Raw genomic sequence first — 25,799 nt, 5'->3', positions numbered from 1 at the left:
TCAAAACTGCAAGTTTGGATCTGAAGTGGATGAGGAATTGGTATTCCTATGTGATAGTGACTGGCATCTCTCTAAGAGAGTTAGTCCAAACACCATAATCAGCACTTGAATTTTATGATACATCCTCAGTCGAATCACTAGCTAGCCTCTCTTAAAAGATACTGAGTATCATTGAACATTTCCCAAAAACTTGTTCGTGATAATTAGAGCCATGAAAGTTCTTGCTATCTAGAATCCACCAAGATCTTTCTCTGAGCAAATCTACGGCTCATCGAAATTTAACGATCACTCGGGATTCTGTTTTTCATGAATATTCAGCCGGGGTCCAACGAATTGTGTGATTCAACTTCCCGAGATCTTGATGGATTCGAGAGCTAATGACGAGGTCATCTCCCACCAGGTAGACCCATGATAATCGTTTGTGTCAGTTGACATGGGTCACGGTTGAAGAGAATTTCGTCACTGGGCTCATAATGAAAGGGACATATCCTCACTCAAATGGACTTCACTCAGATCTCACGTTTCGTGAGATTAAGCATCATTTTCATCCCTCTTACAGAACAATTATAGCAAATTCTTACTGTCATAGAAAACGTTCGATTTTTCATAATAAAAAATCTGGCGTCATATTTACAACGTTACCGATAACATCCGTAATTTTTAACCGTTCTGGTTTGTTCCTTCTCTAATCGGTACCTTTCCTTTGCCTAATAAAAAGAAAAAGAATACCCTTCCTCCCCGTCTCCTTCCCTTCACCGGCGGAGCCCACCACCGCTACCGCTAGTCGGCCAACCCGAAGAAGGCCGGAACACGTCACCGTCACCGTTCACACCGCCCCCACTTTCATTATTCAAACCCCCCTTCTTCTTTCTACTCCTTCTCCTCACTCACCTACCGTTCGCCTCCTCTCCTAGCCCCACCACCCGCCGCATCGCCGTCTCCTCTCCTCGGAGCACGGCGCCGCCCGCATGGCGTCCCCGACCGCTGCGGCCTCCCCGACCGTTGCGGCCTCCCCGACCCGTGCCCTCGCTGACACCACCGCGCCCTCGCCGGCCTCCCCGCCGCGCCGCCTCGCCTCGGCGCCGCCCGGCGTGGACGCGTCCGCGGTCTCCTCCCCGGTATCCGCCCACTCCGGGGACCTCTCCGCCTGCGATGTCTCGGTGGGTGGCTTGCTTCGGAATTGGAGCTTGTCGGACTTTTCCTGCTTTCTCCTCTTTTTTTTCTTCTCTCGTTTTTATGCCGCGCGGTTTGATCGTGCAGAGCCCGTTGCTCGCTAGTAGGAGCGAGGAGTACAGGCTGATGTTCCGGCTCCCGCCGGACGAGGTAATTCACATTTGGTGGCTTCCTCTGTTCGATCTAATTGTTGGCTTCTGATTGTGATGCGTTGTGCTGGGGGAATTTGTGTACCGAAGTGGTTGGACTGGGGTTGAGGGGATTTCATTCCATGTGGAAGATTCCTCACGGATAAAACTAACAAATTCGTACTTTAATCTTTGCTCTGCTTACCTAGGGTAACGTTTGTCGTGCCAATTTGGTTCCTTCTATAAAATGTGCATTATTGGTGATGGTTCAATTATTGATGAATTTGATATAGCTTGCCAAAATTGTGTCTGACTCGCTGTAGCTGGCAGATTTGCCGCGTTGGTATCGCAGCCATTTTTTATGTATGGATTTCAATAGCCATTTCTGTATGTGGTGGATTCAGTAGTCAGTTTGTGGTTTCATGATCTTACGGTTGATAACTAATTGAGTGACTATTTTAATTTGTTTCACGTGATCGTACTGTTCGGGGAACCAAAATGTCAACCTACCATGTCCTATCACAGTAACATGCCAAGTTTATCTTTTGATCAGGACATAATTTAGCAAGTTAATCGATTGTTTATGGTTGGTCACATGGTAAAATTTGGATTTTTCTTTGGAATTGAATAGAGCACCTTATCCAGTTTTGTAACCATGCTTTGGATAGTACCCGCTCATAGTCACAAGTGATCTCGCATGATATTTCATCAATTTAATGTTAGGATGTTAAATAGTTATTGTGTTATTGCAGGTCCTTGTGCAAGATTTTAACTGTGCCCTCCAAGAAAATATTCTTCTTCAGGTTTTTTTCTTTTCTTCGCTTCAACTTCTTATGTGCTCCTCTCCCAAATTAAACTAGAGTATATGCCTCTGTGATACTCCCTTGAGCATAAGTTGCCTGTATTTAGCGGTCATGCATAGTCCAACAATCAACTTTATTGGAATTGGACTAGTTATAATTGGCGCAACTCACACTGCGTGCAACTATGTTGGTCTAGATTTATCTCTGTTTGAACTTGCTTGCAGACATGTAAGCCCAACAAAAGTCAATTCAAATTTGTGCCATCGATATATAAAATATATATGCATGAACATACATAAAATATACATGCATGAACATACATAAAATATATATGCTTGAACATACATAATGGAAGTTGTAGATCCATCAAACTTCTACTTGTGAGGGAATTTCTGTTTCTCCTGTTAATATGGCAATTGTAGTCCTTATTAAATGAGAGATTTCCCTGGAGCTTGTTTAAAATAAATACCTACATAGATTACTAAGTGCCCAAAGTTGGGAAAAGGCATGTGCTTTGCAATTAAAGGAGCTGGTGCCAGTTACCATCTTTGTTGTCTTACCTTTGTTCGTTCTTCTCTTCATTGAAAAAACAACATATTTGACAATTTGGTGCCGTTAGTGCTTTAGCTTGTGCTTGTCTCTAAATTCTCTACACTCTTGCCAACCGCAAATGCTGGAATTGTACTGTAATTTTGGTTATTTCATTTTGCTGGAGAAAATATTTAGTTTCAACCTTGTTCACGATTTTCTGATTCTAACAAATATACATTGTTTGGCAGGGGCATATGTATTTATTTCTACACCATATATGCTTCTATTCTAACATTTTCGGATACGAGACGAAGGTAATAACTAATAAATGATCTGAAGACAGTTCCATCATGTATACCTTTTTTGGTTGCTTAATTGCGCTTGCTGATAACGAATTGATTTATGTAGTTCACAAATATTGTCAAATCATAATTTTGACAGATACCATTGCTCGAAGATTCTTGTTATCATTTGACACGTGTCTTGGCACTAACTTCATATAAAGATACATTGCCCTCAAAAGATTTGTTTGAGAAATGTATTGGGAGCTATGTGTCTATATTATTCTTTGAATTTGCTATGAAATTTTTATTGCTGTGTTCCATCACAAACAGCGTGAGCACTATGTTCTGCAAGTCTGCTTTTATCTTCTGCAGTGTTTCTGTTCTGCAATAAGTTTAAACTTTTATCATCTTGGAAGTCTCATAGGCATCAATGCTTTAATAATATTTGTTAAACCTGAATTCCTGCTAGTTTTGTTTTGTACTTCCCATCTTCTCTGTGGTCATTGTACTAAATATCATGCTTTTTTGCTTCCTGTGACATTTTTTAACAGCTTGAATGGAGAGTTAGTTGGACTGGAATTTTAAGTGTGGTTCTCCAACTAAGTTACTATATACTTGCATATTTACTGATTTACATGCTGACGAAGTTAGCTTTTTGTTACAGATTGGAATTATTCAATGCCGAATATCTAAAATTAAGTTTGTTACTTGATGTTAAATACTTATATGCTTATAGTATTGCTCATTAAGTATCTTGTCATTGCATATAATAATTTTTTACCAATATATGTACTGCTCGTACTATTAAAAACTTATTATTGACTATGTTACTCTGATATTGTTCTCTATGCAGAAAACTATACCTTTACAGGATGTCACTGATGTTCGTAAAGCAAAAACAGCTGCTATTTTTCCTAACGCCATAGAAATTGTTGCTGGTGCGAAGAGGGTGAGGAAGATATCACTGCCTAAATTTCTAGTATATATAAGATGTCACTCACTCATGTATGATTACTTGCAGCATTTTTTTGGATCTTTCTTGGTGCGCGATGAAGCGTATCGTATTATAGTAGATGGTTGGGAGCAGCATGTTAGCGATGCTAGGTTGCTCATTGAACGTCAGGTTGGTAAACTAGTTTCTATTGAACTCTTTTGTTCTAACAAGTTATAAAGAAGTTCATTTCTAATAGGCTGTCTGTACTTCTCTTTTGCTGCACCGTAGGATGCAAAGTCAGCAAGTAGCAGTGATGAAAATGGTTACGTTTTGTTGGAAGAAGGAAAAGAATCTAAACAAGATGAAGGTTCGTCGCCATTGAACAGGTTATCTTTACAGGCTGAACTAAATTGACCCTCTCGTTAGTTTAGCTCAAATGGACTTTTGTCCTTCATGAATTATCTGTGAATGTTCAGTTGGGTATTTTGAATGTAGGTCTGCCAATCCTACAGCTATCATTGGGGGTAGTGCTGATTGTGGTGATCCAGATGCCAGTACTTCTAAAAGATTCTTAAAAGCGCCAGTGGATGGAACCGAGGACAACCCTGGATCTCTTAACCCATTTAACTTGCAGCCGTTTGATGATGATGCTCCTAATGGTTTGTTTGAATTGTTCTTTTCTTTGTCTTTCTTGACATTGTTAACCCCGTTAGTTTTTTGTTACTTAACTATTTTTCTTGCCTGCATATCTTTCCCTTTTCCAGTACCTGAATCATATACTTTGATCACGGAGTCTAAGTTTCAGGTTTGCCAGATTTCACTTATTTTGTACTGCTATGACTATTAATGTAACTTTGCCCAACTGACATTCTGATGTTAGGTGCCTGTGGAAGTTTTCTTTAATGTCTTACTCTCTGATGGCGCCCTTGGCTTTCTGGATGATCTCCACAAAAAGTGTGGTGACAAAGGTTAATACCCAATACTTCCCCCTTTCCAGTTAACACATCTTGTCAGTAATATATTCTATTGATACCTAGATGACCTGCAGAATTTCGTTGTTCCAATTGGCGTTTGGATGGGCAAGGAGGACTTGTAAGAGATGTCTCATTCTTGCACCCAATTAAAATTTATCTTGGTATGTCTAGAACTTCGTGCCTACTGGATATAATAATTTGCATTTCATATGTCACCGTGTGCCTTAATTACTTTATGTTGTCGTAGCATTTATGTTGATAACTCTAAATTGTGTTTAGGTGCAAAATTTGGGACATGTCAGGAGGTTCAGAAGCTTCGTCTGTACAGAAACAGGTTAGTTTAAGTTTAATATACTTCTGCAGGTAGTCAAACGATCGCTAAGGTTATTAAGTCAAAGTTCAGCTGTGATATTACCTATTATTTCATGTGAATTTCTGTTCTTCTGCATGAACTTCTTGGTGGTGGTTTCTAGTGACATGGCCTAGAATTTAATCCGTACCAGAATATTTTTTGTTTAATCCAAATGATTATTTGGAATAGAATGTTAGCTCAGTTACTCAACCATCGTGGCAGTCTATACACACGCCCTAACTTGATAATTGGGTTTGCTAGTGCCAATTCTTGTATTAATGATAATCCATGTCGTTTGTATGTGAAGATGATTATGCTGCTTATCACCTACTCCCTCCGTTCCATGACAAGAATTATAGAACGGAGGCTGTACTTTTCTTTCTCGTTGAGTTTAGATATGTTTTGCGATTGCACTTAACCCAAGTTTGATTTTGCCTAGCAGTGGGCGGTATTGAGTTATTGACTACCACGTCTATTTCCTTAAGTCCCAGTTTTTAGTGCACTTAACTCCCCAATGTTCCATTACCATTTTATCAACTCTTGGATTAATAGCATAAACGATGGTATGGTACATATTGTCTTTTTTGCCACTTCTAAGTACACATGAATACTGTCAATGGACATCATGCCCCCACATCTTACGCCCTCCAAATATCACTCCTTCCCAAAGAGAGTGATAAATAGATAGGGAAGAGAGCAAAAGAGTATATGTGGAAGATGGAGTGAACACCGATGTGTGATGCCACAGTTGCAAAGCTCTTCTCAAACTGGCCTCGGGAGTAAAGTGATCCGGCATTCGATGACCAGGGATTTAAGATCACCCGTAAAAGATCGATGGGGTTAAGTAAACAAACACAGTACTATATAGCAGTACAGTGGACAGTTTCCTTTTTCTGTGATCTTGCTATACGTGCTAAAGAGCTTTTATGTTTTACCGCAATAAATGGTTCATGCTAAGACTTGCTGATGTATCTTTTTTCTTGTTTACTTGACCAGTCATGTTGTGATTCAGACATCTCAAGAAATTGGTGATGCACCATACGGGGACCATTTCATTGTTGAGGTCAGGAAACAAGTCACAATGTTGCTTCATGTAGCTTGAAATCACTTCTGTCCACTAAACTCAGCATGACGAATATAGTTCACATAGCTCTATCTGTTCAATTATAAATGCGTTAGGGTACATGATCTAGCGTTTTCAGTTTTGTGATTATCTTAATCCACACATTTAATTGAAATATACCTTAATTAATTTTTAGTGAAGAGGTATCTCATAGTGGCATAAAGTGTCACAGGCTGTTGTAATATTTCATGATAAAGTAACATGTGATTGAACTTGTGATCTCTTTTTAAACCTTAACATTATTTATCACCGTTGCATATAAATAGTGGCACATGCTGCTCACTAGTCCTCCCTATTGAGGGCCATGGGCATGAATGTGGAATCCAAGTTAAGCAAAAACAAAGCAATACCTTGCATCTTAATCAAACAGGTTAAAAACAAACATTGTCTCAAACGTCGATCCAAGCTTCGTCTTTTGGCAATGAAATATGAACTTTGAATTTTGGAACTTCCTTTTTTTGCTTCTATAAACTCCCTATTGTTGTTACAAATGACTAATGTTGAAATATGAACCTTGCTTTTATAAACTTTTACTGTTACAATAAATAGTTAAATCCTCATATGCCACTGCAAAGTTGAACCTCCTGTGTTTATGACACATGTGGGTACATGGGGCACCCTGCATCTATGACATTGTGTGCCTAGGGGCATATAAGGGTTTCAATTTTAGAAATGGCGAGTGTTATGGATGCTTACTTATGTCCTCTACACATACAGAAACATATATTTGTCATTGTAGGAAAGCCAATATTTTGTAGCGAGCTATATAAGTATTTTGTTGTTTTTATTTTTGTTTTGGGCACTTCCTGGAATTGTTGTTGGCCTATTTACCTTGCAGGGAATCTGGGATGTTGAACAAGACAGCCTAGATGAGAACAGTTGCCACCTCAGGGTATATACTAATGTAGCGTTCTCGAAGAGGACCATTTTTAGAGGTAAGATGTATCCATTGTATCCTGAATGGTGCTCCAGTGCTTTCAAAATTTAACTCAGTATGCTACAGTCAAAGGGGACAGAATTAGGCCAACTACCATCTGATTGCTTTGCTCAAACTTCAGCTTATACGTTGATAAGCTTCAGGCCAAATAAACTCTGAGAGTTTTGGTTATAGAAGCGTTGTACAGATGTTAGTTCTCTTCTCCTAAAATAGGCAGGACGACTTTCCTTGAGTAATTTTAATTCACTAAAGTTGATTAAATGTGCCAAAAAGTATTCAGTTTCATAAAATGGTTAAACCAATGTAGTCCCTCTGTCCTAAAATATGGTGTGTATTAGATATTTTTTAAGTCAAATCTTGCAAGCTTTGACCAAATTTATTGAATCAATCAATATCTAAAATACCAAATCATTAACATTATATGTATCATGAAATATATTGTCATATGGTATATATCAGGTATTGTAGATATGTATCATTTTATCTATAAACTTGGTCAAAGTTTGTGTAGCTTGACTTCCGTGAAAACCAATGCGCACTATATTATGGGACGGGGGGAGTAATAAATAGCACAACTTAATTAAGCAGGGTAGTAATAACCCACTCTTGGTGGTAAAAAGCATGAGCAACAACAACAACAACAACAACAACAACAAAGCCTTTAGTCCCAAACAAGTTGGGGTAGGCTAGTGGTAAAAAGCATGAGCACAATGTTAAATTAGTCTCTCCTGGGGTTGTTCAAACTTTTTTCTGTTTCTAAATCCTGAATGTAATTTTGATACCCAATAAATTTGCTGCGGTGGGTAGTGACTCCTGTTGGCAGTGTTCTAACATGCGTCTGCCTAGCCTTCTGCCTAGACTCACCTTGTCCCGCCTAATAGACGCTTAGGTGTTATGTGTCGGTCTGCCGCAGACTTGCTCCTAGCACCTTGAGGGATACTCCCCTTTGGTAATATTCTTGAAATGAAATCCCTTGTGGACCCAGAGTTGTGTAAACAATTATGATTTGTGGGAAACTGCTCGACACCCAATACGGGTGTGGCTATCTCATATATATAAGGGTACACGAAGTGTACAAATACAATATACAGAGTATACAAAGAAGCTACGTATAAACATTATCTAACACCCTCCCTCAATCTTAGCTGTGGCCTGAAGTACAAAGCAAGTTAAGATTGTGCCTACAACCTTCAAACTGAGGTTATGAAAGTGGCCTCGTGAAGATCTCAGCAAGTTGATCTTTGGAGGAGATGAACTTGATATGAAGAAGCTTCTATGCAACACGTTCCCTCACAAAGTGATAGTCAACTTCGATGTGCTTGATACGAGCATGGAAAACTGGATTAGATGAAAGATACGTTGCACCAATATTATCACACCAAAGAACCGGTGGCTGCTCTTGAGAGACTCCCAACTCTCTCAACAGAGACTGTACCCAGATGAGCTCAGTGGTGGCATTGGCAACCACCTTGTACTCTGCTTCAGTGCTACTTCGAGATACTGTGGCCTGCTTGCGCGCACTCCAGGCGATCAAGTTGCGACCAAAGAAGACATCATAGCCCCCTGTTGATCGCCGGTCATCCAGGCTCCCAGCCCAATCTGCATCAGAGAACGCCGAGAGAGCACTTGAGGAGGAAGGCCGAAGATGCAAAGCCATGGAGACAGTATGAGAGAGATAACGCAGTATACGCTTCACAGCCGACCAATGTGAAGTCCGAGAAGCATGAAGATACTGGCACACACGGTTTACCGCATATTGTATTTGGATGATGCTATAGAGTACCGCAGTATGTGAAGTCTGAGGAGCATGAGCATGATAGTCATGTACTGCAAGCCACCAACAATACTGCGGTATTCTATAGCATCATCTGAAGGAAGCAAGGCACCATCCAAGGCTGATAACCGATCAGTCACAGACATAGGGGTGGTAGCATGCTTGCACTGCAACATACCAGCACGTCGCATCAAGTCCTAGGAATACTTATGCTGACTGAGAGTCAGGCCAGCAGGGGACCGTGAAACCTCCAGACCAAGGAAGTAATGGAGAGCACCCGGATCCTTGACAGCAAAATAACCACTCAGAGCAGACAGTAGATGATCAGCGGCAGTCACTGAGGAGTTGATAAGAATAATGTCATCAACATAAACCAGCAGGAACATAGTAACCTCAGGACGATGGAACATGAACAGAGACGTGTCAGCAGTGGACGAAGCAAATCCAAGACGTCGAAGAACCGAGCCAAGTCGAGCATGCCATGCACGAGGAGCCTGCTTAAGTCCATAAAGCGCCTTAACAAGACGACACAAATGGTGTGGACGAGCAGGATCAACAAAACCTGGAGGTTGCCGCATGTAAACCTCTTCCTCCAAGACCCCATGGAGAAAAGCATTCTGAACATCAAGCTGACGCAGAGACCACCCTTTGGCAACAGCCAAGGACAGAAGCAGACGAATGATGGTAGGTTTGACAACTGGACTAAAGGTATTCTCATAATCAAGACCATACTGTTGTTTAAACCCTTTAGCCACCAACCGTGCCTTGTATCGCTCAATAGAACCATCAGCATGCTTCTTTACCTTAAACACCCACTTGGAGTCAATGATGTTGACACCAGACACAGGAGGAACCAAGCGCCAAGTATCGTTCCTCTGTAGTGCCTGAAACTCATGCTCCATGGCATTGCGCCAATGAGGAATCCGAAGAGCCGCCTGAAAATGCCGAGGCTCAACTGTGGGGTTAGCATCTGTCTGTGCCATGCACGCCGCAATCCATGCAGCCGTGCCGTTAGTGCGCTCCTTCGGCCGAAGAATACCATTCTGATTGCACGTACGAGGACGCAGAATAGGTCGGTGAAGATGGCGATGACGACGCAGACCGCTCCCTAGACGCAGAGCTAGTCGCGCCAGGCGATCGGCCTGACGAGGAAGGCGTGAACGCTGGCTCGGCAGAGGCTGGCTCGGGCGAAGCCAACACGGGCGGGGACGCCGGCTCGGCCCCGGCGGCAGAGGTGGGCTCGGGCGAAGCTAGCTCGGCCAGCTTGACCAGCTTAGCCAGCGCGTGGCCAGCCCCATGCTGGACCGAGGAAGCAGGGCTTGGCTCGAGCAGCCCCGTCGACAAGCCAGGTGACGGAGGAGCGTCGCGAGCGGGCTCGGCGAACGTCCGAGGGGACGCAGGCGGCTACTCATCCAGAAGCTTGAGGCGTGCTCCACGCCCAGTACCTGCACCATGGTTAGGTAGCAACAAGGGGGTATATGTAGCATCAACAAATTAACCAGGCAAAGGTAAAACAAATTTCTTAGGTGTAGTGGGAGTGGTATAGGTTACCGGAAGTGCGGAAAAAGGAAAAACATTCTCATCAAACACCACATCACGTGAGATGTTAGACGCGGTTAGAGGGAACATGAAGACACTTGTACCCTTTATGAAGAGAACTATAACCAAGAAACACACACTGTTTAGACTGAAACTCCAACCTGCGTTGGTTATATGGACGAAGATGTGGCCAACACGCACACCCAAAGACCTTGAGAAACGTATAATCAGGAACTTCATTCAACAAGAGCTCAAGTGGTGTTTTCATCTGACGGAGTCGTGTAGGGAGTCTGTTAATGAGAAAGCATGCAGTGGAAAATGCATCACTCCAAAACCGAAAGGGAACGGAGGCATGGGCAAGCAAAGCAAGACCAGTCTCAACTATATGACGATGCTTACGCTTAGCTACACCGTTTTGCTGATGTGTATGAGGACAAGACACACGATGTGTAATTTCAAGCTTATTAAAGAATGCATTGAGGTTGTGATACTCACCCCTCCCCCCCCCCCCAACAATCGGACTGCACATGAATGATTTTATGACTGAGTAGACGCTCAACATGCGCTTGGAATTGTAAGAAAACATTAAACACATCAGGCTTGCGTTTAAGAAGATAAAGCCAAGTGAACGGACTATAAGCATCAATGAAACTGACATAGTAATTATGACCACTAACAGAGGTTTGGGCATGTCCCCATACATCCGAAAACACAAGTTCAAGAGGTTTGGGCATGGCCCCATACATCTGAAAACACAAGTTCAAGCGGTTTATTGACTACACGACTCGAATCAGAAAAAGGAAGCTGATGACTCTTGCCCTGCTGACAGGCATCGCAAATTGCATCAACATGTTAATTGGACACAACTGGAAGCTCATGACAATGAAGTACATGGCGAACAATGGGAGTGGCAGGATGACCAAGGTGCGCATGCCAATGTGGTGGAGACACACGAACACCATTGAAAGCACTAGGAACTGGTGGCACATCAAGTGCATAGAGACCATTATGGCGCAGTCGACCTCTAAGGAGTACGTCCCTCGTGTCTCGGCCCTTAACAAAAGAATGAAAAGGATGAAATTCAGTAAGAACATTATTATCATGAGTAAGTTTAGGAACTGAAAGCAAACTACGTGAAACAGAGGGAACACGAAGGACATTAAGACGACATAATTGTGTGGATCGACGTGTAAGAAGTGATGCCTGATCAATATGTGAGATGTGCATACCTTCCCATTAGTGGTGCGAACCTGATCGTGTCCACGGTACCTCCTATGTAGAGAGCTTGCCCATCTCACTCGTCGGGTGATTGATAGCTCCCGTATCCATGTACCAAGATGCATCAACCGGATAGGAAGGAGTATGCCCTGCTCATGACTTGCTAGGGCATCCTGCTTCTCATTACCCTTGCCATTGTTCCTGATCCCCAAGAAATTCTGCTTGAAGCGACGATGACACTGAGAGGCAAGGTGACCGTAAAGTCCACACAGCTGGCAGGGGACCTGAGCACCACATGAAGAGCAGCAGGAAGGGACTCGAGCTCCCGTGGAGGTAGTGGTGTTTCGCGAGTTAGGCGCGGTCGGCGGAGGTTTGCCACCAGTTGGTGGCTTGTAGGGCTTGCCCTTCCCATGTGTTACAACGTTGGTGGAAGGGAAACTCGGCGTAGAGTGACGAGCCTGGACGCGCTGTTCCGTGGCAAGAAGGCGCGCATACAACTCAGGCGGCTGGATGGGAGTGTCACGACGATTTATATTCTCCACCAAATTATCATAGTCGTCACTCAGTCCATTGAGCACGTAAGAGGTGAACTCCTCCGAACCAAGAGCCTTGCCAATGGAGGCAAGTGTGTCAGCCATACCCATCACCTTGTTGAAGTAGTAGGTGGCGGTGAGATCATGAAGCTTCACCTTCCCAAAGCGTAGTGTGAATAGCATGAGCCCGCGCCTGAGACTGCGAAGCAAAACTGGTATGAAGAGCCGTCCACGCGTCTCGAGACATAGCGGCGAAGATGACCAGCGACGAGACTCCCTCTGTGAGCCACTCACGCATGATGCCTCGGATGATATGGCGGAGGGCACGACAGAGTACCATCAACAAAGCCCTCCAAGTAGCGTATGCGGAGAAGCGGCAGCACCTGTGCCCGCCACGACAGGTAGTTATCCGACGTGAGCTTCACCGGGATTAGGTGCGCGAAGTAAAACGGTGCAGCAGCGGCGACATGATCCGGCGGAGGCGGCGCGTAGTAGCCCTGATGCGGACCACCGCCAGACGTCGGTGAGATGTGAACGAGCTCCGTCAAAGGAGCCGCAGCCGGCGGAGGATACGGTGCCGAGGAAGAACCATAGTACGGCTTGATCGGAGGAGCCGGCTGGTACCCGCCGTAGATCGCCGGTGCAGTGCTGTAGGGCGACGTAGCAGTGGCAGCTGCGTTGTAGGAAGCCGTGGAAGACGCATCGTGTGGAGCCAGGTTAGCCGGCCTAGGCGCGGGTGCTGCGCCGTATGCAGCCGGAGGCCATGCGCCGTAGGAGGTCATTGACCATGTACCGTAGACAGCGGGCGACGCTTGGGATGGCACCGTGGGCGCTGAGGGAGCCGCATGGGTTTGTGAGGCGGCCTCGTAGGGAATCAGCCACGGCTGGCTATGCATGGAGGTAGCGGCCTCGTAGGGAATCAGCCCCACGGCTGGCTATGCATGGAGGTAGCGGCCTCGTAGGGAATCAGCCACGGCTGGCTATGCATGGAGGTAGCAGCCTGCGAGGCGACCCACACAGCAGCTGGTGCGGCGGCACCCGCGATGGAGACCAGTGGGGGTGACGCCAGGAACGGAGAGACCGCGCTGGCCCGAGCGCTGTGGACCGGAGCAGCGGGCAGGGCGGCGGCGGCGGCGGCTGGTGCGGCACCGGCCGCGGCAGATGGGATCGGGAAGTAGCGGCGGCGGAAGACATGTTCGTAACCTAATCTGATAAACAATTATGAATTGTGGGAAACTGCTCGACACCCAATACAGGTGTGGCTATCTCATATATATAAGGATACACAAAGTGTACAAATACAATATACAGAGTATACACAGAAGCTACGTATAAACATTATTTAACAAGTTGGTGGTGTTAGGAAAGCAACTTGTATTCCCATGAGGCCATAGGCCGATATATATATACATGTACAGGTGTGGAACATATGCAGGAAACCCCTCATACAACGGGATAAATACAAAGGGGTACATGACTTATATTATAACTCTAACACCCCCCCTCAAACTCATGGTGGATGAACAACACTGAGTTTGGAGAGATAAAAGCCATGTTGTACTCTAGTCTGAGCCTTCGTCAGGAAATCCGCCAACTGTAACTCGGAAGGCACATACTGAAGAGCAATGACCTGATCCTGCACAGCAGCACGCACATAGAAAGCATCAACACCAATATGCTTGGTGAGCTCATGCTTCACAGGATCGCGTGCAATGCTGATAGCACCTATACTGTCAGATAGAAGCAGAGTCGGTGTAGTGACAGAAACACCAAAATCCTGAAGTAACCACCGTAACCAAGTCACCTCTGCCGTCAAAAGAGCCATTGCTCGCAACTCAGCCTCGGCACTCGAACGGGAAACTGCAAGCTGTTTCTTCGTCTTCCAGGCAATGAGAGAACCACCAAGAAAAACACAGTAAGCAGAAAGTGAACGGCGATCGGAAGGATCACTAGCCCACGTAGCATCCGAATAGGCCTGGAGCTGTAAAGAACTGGAGCGAGGAAAGAATAGACGGTGAGAGATCGTGCCTCGAAGATATCGAAGAACACGAAGGAGATGACTATAGTGAACCGAGGTGGGGGCAGAGACAAACTGACTCAGAATATGAACCGGATAAGATATGTCCGGACGAGTGACAGCTAGATAGACAAGACTGTCGACAAGATGACGATAACGCGTCGGATCAGGGAGAGGATCACCATCAGTGGCACGGAGGTGAACATTGAGCTCCATAGGAGTCTCAACAACGCGCTCGTCAGTAAGTGCAGCACGAGCAAGAAGATCCTGGATATACTTTTCCTGGGATATAAAAAAGCCATCAAAGGTAGAAGAGACTTCAATCCCAAGAAAGTAGCGAAGAGGTCCAAGATCAGACATAAGAAACTGCTCACTAAGACGGGCCTTTACAAAGGCAATATACTCGGGGTCATCCCCCGTGATGATCATGTCATCAACATAAAGAAGAAGAAGTGTCCGACCATGAGGAGAAAGGTGAATAAACAATGCGGGATCATGAGCACTTGCTAAAAAACCAGCAGCAGTGATCACAGAGGCAAAGCGCTCAAACCAGGCGCGGGGGGCTTGCTTAAGGCCATAGAGAGAGCGACGAAGACGACATACCATGCCATCGGGAATAGAATACCCAGGTGGTGGCTGCATGTACACCTCCTCACGCAGCTCACCATTAAGAAAGGCATTCTTAACATCAAGCTGAGATATAGACCAGTGGCGTGCTGAGGCAACAACAAGAAGGGTACGAACAGTGGTCATATGAGCCACAGGAGCAAAAGTCTCGTCATAATCACGACCATGCTCCTGCTGAAAACCACGAGCCACAAGACGAGCTTTGTGACGCTCAAGAGAACCATCGGAGTGAGTCTTAACCTTGTAGACCCACTTACAAGTGATCGGACGGACTCCGGGAGGAAGAGAAACAAGATCCCAAGTACCAGTGCGTTCAAGAGCAGCAATCTCCTCTGCCATCGCAAACTGCCATTCAGGATGAACAACAGCCTGACGGTAAGAAGTTGGCTCAAGAACAGCAGCACCAGCAGTGGGAAATCCAAAGCGATCAACAGGCGGACGAGGACGAGAACGCAAGCCATAAGTAGGCTGAGAGGAAGATGACGACCCATCCACAGAGGCATCAACTGGTCGTGGACGACGAGTGTAATGCTGAGGAAGAGATGGAATAATAGAAGGAGGAATCGGCAAGGTAGAATCAGGGGGTGGCGACGAAGAAGTCACCGGAGATGAAGGTGTAGAATCCGGTGACAGACTGGGAGAGGAGACCGGGGATGAAGTCACCGGAGATGAGGGTGGAGAAGGAGAGGAAGTGGAACTGAGAGGTACAGTGTCGGCAGGGGTGATAAGTGAGTCAGGAAAAGTGAGGAAAGAGATATCCTGCACTGAAAAAGTCGAGGAAGATGGGCGTGGGTAGAAGGGACGAGACTCTTCAAAAGTCACATCTCGAGAGATACGCATCCGACGACCAATAGGATCCCAACAACGATAGCCCTTATGCTCATCACTGTAGCCTAAGAAGACACACTCAACAGACTGAGCGGTCAGTTTGGTGCGTTCGCGAGGGGCAAGAAGAACATAGCAAACACAACCAAACGAGCGAAGCATCGAATAATCGGGAGAACGATCAAAAAGTCGCTCGAAAGGAACACCACCCTGTAGAGCAGCGGAAGGCTGTATATTGATAAGATAGGTGGATGTGGAGACGGCCTCAGCCCAAAAATGAGGCGGGAGAGAGGCAGCAATCATCAATGCACGAGCCGTCTCAAGAAGATGTCGATGCTTTCGCTCAGCCACACCATTCTGAGCATGAGCACCAGGACAAGAGAATTGAGAGAGAGTCCCGTGCTCAGCAAGAACACCACGCAACATCTTAGAGATATACTCGCCAGCAGAGTCAGCACGAAAAACACGAATGGGTGAAGAGAACTGAGTATGAACCATGGCAGCAAAACGCTTATAAATAGACAACACCTCAGAACGAGAAGTCATGAAATAAAGCCATGTGTAACGAGAGAAATCATCTATGAAAATAATATAGTATTTATGACCACCTTTCGAAGCGAAAGGGGCCGGACCCCATACATCAGAATGGACTAAATCGAAAGGACGCTTAGACACGGACTCACTATGTGAATATGGTAACTGAATCTGCTTGCCAAGACGACAACCCTGACACTCTAAAGAGACATCTCCTGAGACAGACCCCAGAAGGCCTCGACGAACTAAAGAAGACAATCGAGAACCACACAGATGACCAAGTCGATGATGCCACTGCTGGAAGGAACCAGTGACGGAGGCAACAGAAGCGGGAGAACTGGCGATGGTGGTGGCAGCAGAAGGAACATGAAGCCAGTCCAACTCCCAAAGACCCTGAGAATCACGGCGGCGAGGGCCAGCCCCAACCAGAGTGTGCGTGTGACGGTCCTGGACAGAACAAGAGTCAACGTCAAGGATGACGCGACAACCAGAATCCGTAAGTTGTCCAGCAGAAAACAAATTCATGGTAAGTCGAGGAACATGAGCAACATTAGGAACAGAATAAGGAGTAGTAAGATTGCCTCTACTAGCAACAGAAAGGGGAGTACCATCAGCAGTGAGGACATGAATAGGAGAATCGAGTGATCGAAGAGAGGACAAAGTGGAAGAATGAGAAGACATATGAAAAGAAGCTCCAGAGTCCAGAACCCATGGGGATGTACCTGACTGTGTAGAGGGTGAGTGCTCAGTGCGGGAAGCATCAGTCACAGAACCAGCAGCACCCGTCGAGGAAGAACCTGAAGCCGCGAGCAGACGCTTAAGTCTCAGAATATCCTGCTCAGTCAAAGCAATGGCTGAAGCTGTCGAGGTAGACGACGAAGTCCCTGAAGATGATGATCGAGCCTTGCGCAGGTGTTTCTTCTTCGTGTAGCACTGAGACTCAAGATGACCATCATTGTTGCAATAGGCGCAGTGTGGACGGGGACGACCTGAGCCTCCAGAAGGAGTGGGCAAGAGCGGCGGAGCACTCGAGCGAGAAGTGGTCGATGGAGCAGGTGGCGTAGGAGCACGAGTAGCAAGCACAGAGGGAACCTCCAGCAAACCAGCACCACGTAAGCGAGTCTCCTCTGCACGAATCTCAGAAAGCGCCTCCATGAGAGAAATACGGCCACGAGCAAACAACTGAGCACGCCGGGGCTCAAACTCCTTACGGAGCCGAGACAAGAACTCATAGACGCGATGAAACTCCAAATTGGCCTGGACAGCCTGGCAACAGGGGCAGGTACGACACCCAGCACTACGGAGAGAATCAAGCTGACGCCAGATAGCAGAACTCTGGGCATAGAAGTCATCAACAGTAGAGTCACCCTGCTGAAGAGCATGCTCCTGACGGATCACAGAGAGGTATAAGGCATCACCAGAGGGCTGATAGCGCTCACGAAGACGGGTCCACATCTCAAAGACAGTAGAAAGACCCAGAAATTCAGAAGCAAACTGAGGCAGAACACTAGCAGTGAGAACAGCTGCAGCACGAGCATCATCATCAAGCCACTGGGTGTAAGCAGACAGAGCACCATGATACAACTGAAGAGCCTCCTCATAAGCCAAAACCCTCTCATCATAAGCATGATCAGCAGCCTCATCAGCAACCTTAGCCGCATCCTTGGCTGCCTGATTAGCATTCGTGGGAAGAACCGATGGAGTTGGCGGAGTAGGGGCCACCGGAGGAACTGGACGTGGCGGACAGCAGACCTCGCTAGAAAGAACACCCCAAAGACGAATGCCACGCATGTGAATGCGCATGAAGCCAGTGAACTCGGTGTAGTTAGTACCATCAAAGATCACCGGACAGCGAGGGACAGCAACAAAACCCGATGCAGCAGACATGTTTTTTTTTTTTTGGATCCGACGAGAACAACCAGATCGGGATCAGGCGCTGGCTGGGGACGGATCGAGCGGAAGATCGGGACGGGCCGGCAGCAGGAGATCGGGACCAGCCACAGATGGAAGCAACAACACCGGTACTAGCCACCCAACAAAGTCAATGGAGGCAGTCAACAGAGGCAGCAAACAATGGGAGATCCGCGTCCGCTGCCTAATCCTGTAGAAGACGAGGCACCGTGATATGCTGCAAGATCTCACTGGAAGCGGTGGAACACGGCGACCGGCGACGGAATCCGACTAGGGATCACGAGAGACAGCGGCCGGCGACGGGATCCGACTGGAGGACAGCAGATCGAGCTCAGCTGGACGGGACGCCTACGAATCTGAGCGGAGCAGCGGGAGTTTGTCGTGGCTGCCGATCCAATCGGGAGATAAAGGGGAGGGGGCTGCAATCCGATCTCGAGAGGAAAACGAGCAGGCAGCTTCGACCTGATCTCGAGTAGAGGTCGGGCAGGAGCGACCAGCCGTGGAACCAGCAGCAGGAGCGGACGTGGGAAATAGGCGGCGGAGAGAGAAGCAGCTGCGGCGTCACGGAAGGATCAATCACACGAGTTGCGGCGTGTAAAAATTGACCTAGCTCTAATACCATGTTAGGAAAGCAACTTGTATTCCCATGAGGCCATAGGCCGATATATATATACATGTACAGGTGTGGAACATATGCAGGAAACCCCTCATACAACGGGATAAATACAAAGGGGTACATGACTTATATTATAACTCTAACAGGTGGATTATCATGTTCCTGGTGGCAGTTAAACCAAGGCCTCTTCATTGCTGTCTAATAGACTTCTCTGCACAGATGTCTTTAGTTGTGTACTGATTCTTTTTAGAGATGTCCGAATGCTTTGCACATCATTTTATTAAGCAGGAAACCAAGATAATGTACAGGAGTTCTGGACGGTGAAGAAGGGCTTTTCCATAAGAAGATAGGAAAAGGCCAACTAAAACCCCAAACAACACACACCTATGCCTCAGGGTGGATCAAATTTATTTCCTAATTACATCTTTACTTTAAATATGGAATTAGTTCTAAGATATTGTTTCTTGTGTCTGTAGTGTGATTAGCTTATTTCTACTCCCAAGAGCATTTCATTAATTAGAATTCAAGACATTGCTTCTTCTTATATTATCATGTTCATATTACAGGGAAAATAGAGCAATCAACGAAGGATGAATGTCGTGAGGTTTTTGGTCTCTGGATCAAGCTTGTACGTCTCTTGCAATCCCTGGAACATATTTCTATTCAGTGGTATTTACATTTCAAATTGTAAAAATCCTTCTCATCACGTGCGTGTTTTAGGCCCATGATATTTTGAAGCAGGATGGCATCTCTCGGAAAGGTTTGTATTTGCAGTTTCTACCACTTACCAACTCTTTCGCCGTGATTCGGCTTGTTTGATCCAAATAACATCCTAGGCCGCACGCAGCAAATGTCTAATTCTGAAACAATTGAATGACTTGATTCTTGCAGGAGCCTCCATCCCCATGAACGCTGATGTTGAATCAGGGCCTAGTCTGAACATTGAAGGTCCTTTGGAAAATACAGTCGCATACATGGCTTCGGCACCATATGATTCTGGTTTGAGTAGCCTTGTTCCTCCCATTGAACATCGTCAACAAAGCGTAGGCACTTTGGCATCCACTTCACAAGAATTCTGGGGCTCACTCGCCTCATATATGAGGTCCAGTCAATTTGGTCCGGTTTTAGGAGTGATGTTGGTGGCCATCGTTATCTTAATGCAGGCAAGTATTCAAGGCTTTTGGTGGCCTATCCTATCATGGGGAATGCTCAGTTTTTACTCTATTGTGACACTGTATTGATCACAGGTAACAATCATCGTTCTGCTCAGTAGACCCCCCAAGGTCCTCATGGTCAGTCCCGAAGCTTCTGTGAGCAGCTTGGGTTCATATAGCAAGGAGAGCATAGAGTGGTTGCAGAAGCGAGTGAGCTTACTCAGCGAGGAGATGCACATGGCGGAGGCGCACATGGAGAAGATGCGCCACGAGTTTGCATGGCTCAAGTCTCACCTTGAAAGACTGGAGAGGTTGAGGAGCAGCTCATGACCGGCCAAGGTGAATACGGACGTTGGTTGCATGATGAAGAATGTCTGTTGTGTGTAGAGACCGTACAGTTACATGAGTACAGGGTGAGACATGTCTGTTGTTGTGTGTTAGTCCTGGTATAGCATTGGTGAGGTACTGAGGTGTATATATATCCGGACTGCGCCCCGCTGTGCCCGGGTGCAAGGTGGTGTATGTATAAGGCCTTGTACGATGGGAGATGCTTAGAGAAATAAACCAGACTTTCTTTAAGCACTGGTGCTTATTTGTACAGGGTAGACGCTTAACTAAGCGTCTCTTCTGTAGAAATAGGCACCGGTGCTTCAGAAAATCTCGGTTTATTTTTCTAAGCACCCCTCTAAGCATCTCTCATTGTATAAGGCCTAAGACGGCACGACAGGATGGGGATGGTGGTGTGCAACAAGGAACGCTGGTGACCAATGATATTCAATTTTCTAACTGCCTCTTCTCTTCTCTCCTATCTCTGCTACTCCTACATAAAGGCGCCCCGCTTGGAATGTCTGAAATTTTACAACTGTAAATGATTACACTTAGAATAAATTTCTGCCTGTAATCCGCCGCGTTCCATAGGCATGGCTCCCAGACCCGATGTGTCTCACCACTGTATCATCGAACGATGATTGAAGAAATACAGCAGGCATTCAGAGGATGGGAAGGGGACAGAGGAGACTGGTAGCATGGTGCGGATCTGGCCGCTTGAAGCAAGAGGAGGGACTGAGTGGCCGGTGCTCGCCGCCGTCACCGTCGCTTTCAAACGGCCACCTGCCCTTAGACCCCCCGCACACGCACACACACATCACGGTTGCCGGGGACCTCACCGGCTTCGGAGCGGACGAGGTCTCTCGTCCTGTAAGTAGCCAGTGCCTTGCCCTTTGCGTCGTGGATGCGGCGACGCCTCCCTGTCCCTCGTTACGGCGGCGCAACGCTTAACCTGGTCTCGAGCGAGGAGGTGGGGAAATACGGCGCCCAGGGATCTGCATCATTTACGTGTCTGTTCCGGGTGTAAAAGTTGTATTTTTACAGCCTGAAAACGACGTTCCAAGCACCTAGTCGAAGCCCAACTGTTTTCTTTTACGGAGGGGATGTTTTACAGATGTAATGGGCTGAGAAACGACATTCCAAGCGGGGCCTAAGAACCTGCGCCTTGTCATGGGATAACAAAAAAATGTAACGAGCCACTAATTAACTAACATTCTCGTAGTCATTGTGTCCTCTTAAGTCACATACACTACCACTATATCCCAGCTTCTTTGGTGAGAAAACATGAGATCTAAAGAAATCAAAGCAAGTCCTAGCAAAGCCAGAAAAAACACTAACCATTTTGCACTTTTTCAGATAGAAGAGATAAGGCCTATACCAAATAACACCTACATTTGCTACCCCCCCCCCCCCCCCCCACCCCCCAAAATGTACTCCCTCTGTCCCATAATGTATGACGTTTTTTGGCACTAGTGTAGTGTCAAAAAACGTTTTAGATTATGGGACGGAAGGAGTACCTGCTAGAGCTATCTATCGATCACTTACCTTTCATACTGAATTGCTAACGTGATTGAATAAGCCGCTAGTAGTAGACTAACCTAGAGTTAAAATAGCAAAACAATTTCTTCAGCCACTACAAGTCAATATCACCCCACAAATGCGAGATTTGACCAATTGCATGGTTGATACAAATGTGTACTAATAATCTACTCCCTCCGTTCCTAAATACTTGTCTTTCTAGGCATTTCAACAAGTGACTACATACGGAGCAAAATGAGTGAATCTACACTCTAAAATATGTCTACATACATCCGGATATAGTAGTCATTTGAAATGTCTAGAAAGACAAATATTTAGGAACTGAGGGAGTATTTGACAAGCATTCCTCAGCAATATTTCAAGTTTTTCTCGAAACAGGCTTTCGCCTCGCTTTATATATAAAATAAAACACACCAAAGTACACAGGCGAACAATACAATATGGTGAGGAGGCCCTCTTACAAAGCAAATCAAAAGACCTCACCAAGGCCCGACCAAAGCCTCCTCAGCTCCATAACAATGCCCCCAAGAGTGATGTCATGAAGCATCGCCGCTGCCGAGTCCGAGCAAAGAGACAGAGGTTTTCACTTGGAACCTTGGAACTGGGACAAGACCCACGACAACGTATCCAATAAGCAAGCGGCACCCATGGGCACCGCCGGCGCCGGAAACGTGAATCTTTCGCTCAGAAACTCGTCTACACCACTAGGAGGAATCTTGGTCACAACCACAGCGAGGGCAAGCCCATCCACACAAGGCCTGGCATTCCCAGAGCAGAACATGGCCTCTGATACGTCTCAAACGTATCCATAATTTTTGATTGTTTCATGCTATTATATTATCAATTTTATGTACTTTTTATAGCAATTTATGTTATTTTTCTTGACTAATCTATTAATTTAGTGCCCAGTGTCAATTTATGTTTCCTGTTTGTATTTGGTTTCACAGGGAATCAATATTTAGGAAGGTCAAAACATGATGCAAATTATTGATGATTTTTTCTGGACAACGAAGGACCCTAGAAGCCTCGGGGGAGGACAAGACTTGCACCAGGGGGCCACACGGCCAGGTGGCGCGCCCTGGCCCTAGGGCGTGCCGCTTAAGCGTGTGGGGCCCATAGTTACTGCCATATCTCCGTTCCATCGCCATAAATCCCTATAAATACCGAAACCATCCGCCATATTTTTAGAAGAATTTTGTCGCCGCCGCAAGTTCCTATTTGATGAAGTTCCAATCTGGAGGACTGTTCCGGAGCTCTGCAGGAGGGGGATTCCATTGCCGGAGCCTTCTTCACCAACCTTGCTGATGGTGTCCCAGATAAGGGGGTGCTAATCAGGTCGGCTCCCCAACATGTGGGTCGGGCCAAGGACCCCCAAAACAACCAACCAATGGGCCACATTTGTCAGGCCCCAGGAGGAATCTTCCAAAGACTTGGCACATATTCCAAGGCACGAATGCAATCTTCGGCATGCTTATCTTCAGATGTAACTGACCATGTATAACCATAGGTACCCCGACTTCTATATAAGTAGAGGGGTGTAGACCGTAGAGGCCAACTCATTCATACTCGATCTCCAGGTAGATAAACCTATACTCCATCATCAATACAAATAAGCAGGACATATGGTTTTACCTCTTTGAGAGGGCCCAAACCTGGGTAAACATAGGTGCTCCGTTGTGTCTTGTTACCATCTAGTCAAGACTACCAGATCGGGACCTGTCGTGGTTTTGTCACGGGAGAAGGACTTAGGTTGGAGCCATCGCAACGTAGGTTAGCTTGAAGGGGTTGAACGGGACAAGGACACGGGGTTTACCCATGTTCGAACCCTCACAATGAGGTAAAAGCCTACTCCTGCTTTTGTTGACTATTGCTTGAATATTGATTACAAGGGAGCAGAATCGCTTGACCTAGCTATCGATCAATTGTTTCTTGAGTTAACCTGCCACAGGGTCTCGCCTTTATATACATAGGTCGAGCCCCCTGGCTTACAAGAGTCCAAGCCGGATCACACAACGTGACCAACTCGGTTTCGTTGACACCTGTAGAGCACATTTATAATCGCCCAGTTACGTTGTGACGTTTGGTAGCACACAAAGCGTTCCTCCGGTAAATGGGAGTTGCATAATCTCATAGTCATAGGAACATGTATAAGTCATGAATAAAGCAATAGCAACATACTAAACGATCGAGTGCTAAGCTAACGGAATGGGTCAAGTCAATCACATCATTCTCCTAATGATGTGATCCCGTTAATCAAATGACAACTCATGTCAATGGCTAGGAAACATAACCATCTTTGATCAACGAGCTAGTCAAGTAGAGGCATACTAGTGACACTCTGTTTGTCTATGTATTCACACAAGTATTATGTTTCCGGTTAATATAATTCTAGCATGAATAATAAACATTTATCATGATATAAGGAAATAAATAATAATTTTATTATTGCCTCTAGGGCATATTTCCTTCAACTGGTACACTGCGCCCGCTGGCGCCCGCCTGGCCTTGGTCGTCATGGGTCACGTCATATGAACCTCGCGAGGTGCACCTTGCATAGATATCTCCGTTCCTCGGGAGCCAGCCTGGTGAGGCCGGCCCCAGGGAGGCCCTGGATGCTGTCCGCCTCGTGAGGGTCTTGGATTGTTGCCGTTGACGCAGGGCCGTACCAGGCCGTCGATGGAGCCATGCCGTGGGCCGCAGGTAGGCAAGTCTGGGTACTCCCGTTCCCAGAATGCCAATAGTAGCCCCCGAGCCCAAGGCGCGCTTGTACTTGGCTTCGAGGCGAAGCCAAAGGGCAAATGCGGAGCACCGCGGGCCCTAATCGCCTGCGGCCTTGGTCGACGCATGGCGATTGATGGGACGTGGGCGCCTCCGCTTCCCCATGCTGCCTCGGCAACCGTCCGGCTTGATGAGACTTCACTTCATGAAGATAAAACCATCATTGTGCGGGATCATGGAGGCCGGCGGCTGGCCTCCCTCGGCTATAAATGAAGAGAGGGGCGGAGCCCCCTTGCTCATCTCCATCTTCTTGCTGCCTGCTTCTTGTTCCTCCTCTTTGCCTCGCCACCTTGCTGTAGTCCTTAAGGCGCCGACGAGGAAGTTCTCCACCGTTGAGAAGGGGAAGGTCCCCCAAGGAGGGACCCGGCTCGCCGCCGCCCAAGAGAGGGCGAGGCTGCCCCCGTAAGCACGTCGCGACCCCTGCGGTGGCCTCTCGGGGGCGCGGGTGCACTCCTTCAGGGGTCGGCGCCGCCCTGGGCGGCCGTGGCGGTGCTCCTTCTCGTGGTGGAAGCCGCCAAGGGCGAGGCACCCCCTGTGATGAGGGGAGGTGCACCATGGTTGTCCGGCCTCCTCGGCTGCGCTTCCACTCAGCGAAGGTGCTCCCGGAGTTCGTCGTGTGGTCGGAGAGGCCGGCCGGCACCTGGCTCCATCTTCTGCGCTTCTTTGCCGGCGAGCTACCGGCCCTGGGGCCTGACGGCCTCTGGTTGCAGGCTGACGACTGCTGCAGTAAGGCCTCATGGGCCGCAGTCGAGGTCTCCGCCACGGGCAACGTGACACTGACCCGCGGCTGGAAGACGTTTGCTCGTGCATGTGGTCTGAGCGGGAGGTGCACCCTCCACTTCAAGTATGACGGCGTCGCGACCCTCTTCGTCGAGGGTGTTCGGGGAAGATGGAGGCCGCGTGGGGTACTGCCCCGAAGACGACGGCGGCGACGATGAGCTTGGCCTTGACGAAAGCAGTGGTGACGCTGAGGGTGAGCTTCTTGGCGACGACCATGGCTCATCTAGCAGCGGCGGCTCTTCCTCCGGCAGGAGCTCAAGCAGCGACGGTTATGACTAGCCGGCGGGCTCGCTTCGAGGGAGGTGTAACACCCATGATGCGGCTATATCTCCCACGTGTCAGAGCATGACTTAGAGGCATAACCGCATAGTAGGCATGTCGCAAGAGG

At 46.9% G+C, this 25,799-nt stretch overlaps 1 protein-coding gene and 1 pseudogene across 1 annotated transcript; both read left to right on the top strand.

The window, feature by feature from the left end:
• The first annotated feature begins 825 nt into the window (after positions 1-825).
• LOC125536903 (protein VASCULAR ASSOCIATED DEATH 1, chloroplastic) lies at positions 826-20,773 on the top strand. Its single transcript, XM_048700195.1, has 18 exons — positions 826-1,160; positions 1,261-1,323; positions 2,054-2,104; positions 2,884-2,949; positions 3,773-3,868; positions 3,941-4,042; positions 4,142-4,239; positions 4,349-4,512; positions 4,618-4,658; positions 4,734-4,821; positions 4,902-4,988; positions 5,107-5,161; positions 6,176-6,242; positions 7,141-7,237; positions 19,400-19,461; positions 19,554-19,593; positions 19,725-19,996; positions 20,081-20,773. Exons 1-18 carry the CDS (start codon positions 969-971, stop codon positions 20,315-20,317), a joined length of 1,878 nt encoding a protein of 625 aa, XP_048556152.1. The 5' UTR covers positions 826-968; the 3' UTR covers positions 20,318-20,773.
• A 4,412-nt stretch (positions 20,774-25,185) lies between these two features.
• LOC125535918 overlaps positions 25,186-25,799 on the top strand; it is a 38,649-nt pseudogene continuing 38,035 nt past the window's right edge.

This window comes from Triticum urartu, chromosome 2, assembly GCF_003073215.2.
Source record: "Triticum urartu cultivar G1812 chromosome 2, Tu2.1, whole genome shotgun sequence".
Lineage (NCBI taxonomy): Eukaryota > Viridiplantae > Streptophyta > Magnoliopsida > Poales > Poaceae > Triticum > Triticum urartu.
The sequence above is the reverse complement of the archived record's forward strand: the minus strand, read 5'-3'. Positions and strand labels throughout refer to the sequence as shown.

Excerpts from the sequence above, each read along its gene's own strand:
- LOC125536903 (XM_048700195.1), top strand. The coding sequence starts at position 969 with ATGGCGTCCCCGACCGCTGCGGCCTCCCCGACCGTTGCGGCCTCCCCG. Across the intron at positions 2,105-2,883 it reads AAGAAAATATTCTTCTTCAG|GGGCATATGTATTTATTTCT; the intron begins GTTTTTTTCTTT and ends ATTGTTTGGCAG. Across the intron at positions 4,043-4,141 it reads GGTTGCTCATTGAACGTCAG|GATGCAAAGTCAGCAAGTAG; the intron begins GTTGGTAAACTA and ends GCTGCACCGTAG.